This window comes from Trachurus japonicus, chromosome 10, assembly GCF_045865225.1.
Source record: "Trachurus japonicus isolate A0001 chromosome 10, Traja_1.0".
Lineage (NCBI taxonomy): Eukaryota > Metazoa > Chordata > Actinopteri > Carangiformes > Carangidae > Trachurus > Trachurus japonicus.
The window spans coordinates 35,695,146-35,699,822 of NC_140916.1; the positions used below are offsets into that span (position 1 = coordinate 35,695,146).

Sequence of the window (4,677 nt, forward strand, 5' to 3'; positions counted from 1 at the left end):
ATACTTCTGGAAGTTTGTGTCTGAATATATTATTTAAGCTCTGACAACAAACACAAAACAGTTCAGTGTTTAAATGAATGGAGGATCTGTCAACAGTCAAAAGTGTGGTGTTCATCATTGCTTTCTGGGATTATTACTGCAAACAAACATCAAAGTTCATGCTTTTGTAATAAATTACTATTTATAAAATATGACTGAGTTAACTTGGAGGAAGAAATATATAAAACCAGGGGCCTTATTTGGAGGGCAACCGATGGATACTTGTTTGGGACACCTTGAACTTTCAAAACACACTGGTTGCCCACTCTTCCTCAACATTTCTACAGGGTCACATGATTCTGAAGTTACAGCCTAGTCTGTTCTTCTACCCATCAACTCCGACACCTTAGCAACGGTATAGGTACTTACTTAGTAAGTATTACTATACTTACTTAGCAATGTGAGAGATTGTGAGAATACAAAGGTAAACAGATGGTGCTTTCCACTAACAGCTCGGCTCGGTTGAGGTGCTTCTCCAGCTCTGAGTCCTTCAAAGTTGCTTCTCAGTGGGGGCGGGGTCGTCATATCACATCGTCTCTCTCTTGTTTCTCTCCTCTCGTCTGCTCCAGACTCACTCGTCTTCCAGTGACGACGTTCTGGCCAATCGGGAAGGCAGGGCAAGTAGCAGGTACCAGGTAGGAGGGGCTGGAGGATAAGAGTATAAAACCAAGTAGAGCCGTACTGTACTGTACTGAGCTAGTGGAAAAGCACCATGAGGAGGTCCCGTCTGACCAGGACCAGGATGAAGGAGGAGAACCTGGACCGGGAAATTAGTGACCTGGATCAGAACACGACCAGAATTAAGGAGGAGAACCAGGACCAGGACTACAACATGATAAAAAAGGCGAACCAGGATCTGGATTTGTTTGGGCAGACTAGGACTACGGGGGAAGAGCAGGACACGGTCCACCAGGACAAGGAGCCCTCCGGTCCGTCCAGTTCCGGTCCACAGGTCAGTGGGAGTGAGTCAAGCGATGAAGCTAACTGTTAGCTGCTAACTCTATATGTGACCCGATCCATCAAAATGAGTTACAGTGACCCAAATTTCAAAGTTGAGATCAATGGAAAGGTTAGAAAATAAGCTTTAAAACGATACCCTAGTCAAAGTCATACAGTTTTTGCCAGTGACTCTGGCATCTGTTCCTCTACCACTTGATTACACGCTCCCTATACGGTCCCTTATTGTCATAGAGCAGGGGTGCTCAGAGGACAGTGTGGGTCGATCGCGTGATGAAGAACAACAAAAAAAGTATATTTAAAAAAACACAGTTGTCTGGACAGCAGGCATTTTTCTCACAACCGACCTCAAAAGCGAGGGCAGGTCTGCCAAAGCATCATTCCGTGTGAGTCACGCTCTCCGCCCGTTGTCTTTGTTGTTACTTTGTTGCCGCTCCACAGAGCGCACATGGCTACTTAATTATGACCTGATATGGTCAGGTCATAATTAAATTATGGTTGTGCTGAGGCATTCTGGGGGTGAAATATGCGGTGTGTTCATGTCCGCACCATTCTTGGGTCCGGTATGATTTATCAATGGAGTATTGCGGAGAGTTGTGCGTAAGCACAGCTTGATCAGTGTTTCCCACTAATTAACGCACGTGTGTTTACCTGCGGTGCGCCCGCACGCGAGAGAGGCGGCAGGTTGAGAGGCTGACTGGCGGAGATGAGAGATGGATAAATGCTAGCATGATTATTAAAAAAAACACCATCTCTGCCGCACACAGACAGACCCCCAATTCCAATCCGCCCCCTAAAGACTCAGGCCCTGAACCCTCACTGACTAAAGTGACGTCAGCTCTAAGTGACAGAGTGTGAGAGTCTGTGAGGGTCCAGATGCTGTAAATATGAATGGAACAGCACTTACACACTCTCCTGACACGTTACCTTGACAACAACATGTTGTTGACTCCAGTCTTGGGCCGATAATTAACTGTACTTTCAACTCGCACAAGGTGTGTGAGGTGGACGGACTCAAAACAAAATGTTCCTGGATCAGATCTGATCAAATCATCATAAATAATCACAAACTGCACGTTAATACTGACAGTGAACTTCTTTTTTTTTTCTTTCTTTCTTTTTTTTTGGTTGTTGCTCCTGTCCATTAACAATAAAGAGACGGCGGAGCTCTCTCTGACTACGTGTGGTAATTTACTTTTTTTTTTTTTTAACACTTGCTTTCCGACGGCATCTCATGTGTTTGACTTCACAACGCTATGAACTGTGGGTAATTCCCCTACCCAAAGTCAGCATCGGTGCTGACTTACGGTAAGGGGGCAGTAAGGGCTCATTCACTGACTCACTGACTTGATGATCTGACAATGGAACAGCCCTCACACACTCACGGACTTCCCGTGAACGCGCCTCTAAGTCAGTGAGTCCGTGAGGGGTCGGATTGGAATTGGGCAAGACACAGGTTCACATACAGACAGGGGCGCACGGTAAATGCAGCTGCAGCGCTATTAACCCCCCGCATAGTCTGACCAACGACTGGACGACCAAAAATGTATGGACATGTATTGTGCCATATGGGTTCATGCAGTTATGAAAGGTAGGCTACACCGACACATTGTATATTAAGTTTTATGTATATGTTCATATAGTAGGCTATATAAATAAGCATGAATCATTAATAATGTTGGTTCAATATCATTTTGACTTGGTCACTTTAAAAGTAGCTCTCAGGCTGAAAACGTGTGAGCACCCCTGTCATAGAGGCACCATTCAATGACCCTTGGAAAGCAGAGAATCTCACAATTCAGATGCTTTTTACAGCTCGCCTATATCATAAACGGTTCAGAAGTTGTCATGTTTTGTTGACATTTTGTCGCTCTGTTAGCGTCAATGCTACTCGGTTTAGCATCTGTTTCTGTACCCGTCCCTTCTCGTCATAGAGGACCAATCAATGACCGTCGGAAAGCGGAGAATCCCGCGATTCAGATGCAGTTAACAGCTCGTCTCTATCATGAACGGTTCAGGAGATATTTCGTTTGAGATATTTGTTTTTCACCGAAGCAGCACTCATTTTCAGAGGGTTTAAGTTGCAAGTCAACTTTAATCATCATTTACGTGCCTTTTCTCAATTATCTGGACTGTGAAACTTTGGGAGATTGTTTTTGAATGTCATTGCTTTGAAATTAGGGTAAAAAAAAAAATTGATTTTCTATGGGTTTTCCACGTTATCAGCTGATTATCTAAAAATAGAACATTGCGACATCCGACTCATTTTGATAGAACAGGTCACATATTGTTGTTCACTAAAAAGTCTAAAACCTAACCTGCCTACTTTATTTCCTGCTGTATTGCTGTTACGTCACTTTATTAAATTTTAATGCGATAAAGTAACTGTTTAACTTCTTGAGTCAAGTAACAGAATTTTATTGTCAGAAATGCTAACAGTTATAACAGGGAAAACAGTAACTTTTTGAGCCATTAAACGCTCTAATTCCCATCACTGGTTACTATATCATTACTGACATGTTTTGCTTAGTATAAAAAAAGTATAATTTGTACTGGAAATAATTCTGCTTGTAAGATTTGTATTAATGAAGAATTTAAAAAGGAAAACAAAACAGCAGCATCAACAAGCTGTATGATGACGATGATGACGGTAGTTAATGTCCATCCATCATCCATCATTGATTGATTGATTCTCTCTCTCTTCCTGTCTGTTGCCATAGAAACAAGTTCACACCAAGAAGAAATCACACAGCTGTAATTGGTGTGGTAACACGTTCAGGACCTCAGTTCAACTGAACGCTCATCGCCGGCGGCGCCAATGTGGACAGACGGTGTACAGGTGCGAGCAGTGCGGCACATCGTGCACCAACTTGTCCCGACTGAAAACTCACCAGCGGATCCACACCGGAGAGAAACCGTACAGCTGTGAGCAGTGTGGGAAGGCGTTCGCTACCTCCGGACTGTTAACGGTCCACCAGCGCATCCACACCGGAGAGAGGCCATACAGCTGTGAGCAGTGTGGGAAGGCGTTCGCTAGCTCCTCAAACTTAACGGTCCACCAGCGCGTCCACACCAGAGAGAGGCCGTACAGCTGTGAGCAGTGTGGGAAGGCGTTTATTAACTCCTCAAACTTAACGGTCCACCGGCGCATCCACACCGGAGAGAGGCCATACAGCTGTGAGCAGTGTGAGAAGGCGTTCACTACCTCTGGAGAGTTAACGGTCCACCAGCGCGTCCACACCGGAGAGAGGCCGTACAGCTGCGAGCAGTGTGGGAAGGTGTTTATGAACTCGAGTGGGTTAGCAATCCACCGGCGCGTCCACACCGGAGAAAAACCGTACGTGTGTGGTCAGTGTGGGAAGGCCTACAGCCAGTCCCACAACCTGAAGAAACACCAGCAGCTCCACAGCAGCTAGAGGACGGGACGCTCCGGTCCTACACCTGAGCAACTAACCATTATTTTCATCATCGATTAATCTGTTGATATTAGGGGTGCACCGAATGGCATTTTTTTGGCCGAAGCCGAATACCGAATAAAATCAAAATGCTTGGCCAAATAACCGAATAATACCGAATACCGAAAGTGGTTATAAAGTTTTTAAATAAAATATTTTCTTTAACTTAATTTTCAAAGAAAGTAAAAGTTTATTGACTATTCTGACAGTTTTTGAATATTCCAGT

At 44.4% G+C, this 4,677-nt stretch overlaps 1 protein-coding gene across 1 annotated transcript; it reads left to right on the top strand.

The window, feature by feature from the left end:
• The first annotated feature begins 740 nt into the window (after positions 1-740).
• On the top strand, positions 741-4,454 carry LOC146980322 (uncharacterized). Its single transcript, XM_085788594.1, has 2 exons — positions 741-991; positions 3,717-4,454. The coding sequence occupies exons 1-2, from the start codon at positions 752-754 to the stop codon at positions 4,410-4,412; spliced, it is 936 nt and encodes a 311-aa protein (XP_085644720.1). The 5' UTR covers positions 741-751; the 3' UTR covers positions 4,413-4,454.
• Positions 4,455-4,677: the final 223 nt, after the last annotated feature.

Coding starts and splice junctions, on each gene's coding strand:
- LOC146980322 (XM_085788594.1), top strand. CDS start 752: ATGAGGAGGTCCCGTCTGACCAGGACCAGGATGAAGGAGGAGAACCTG. Junction 992..3,716: donor CGTCCAGTTCCGGTCCACAG/GTCAGTGGGAGT, acceptor CTGTTGCCATAG/AAACAAGTTCACACCAAGAA.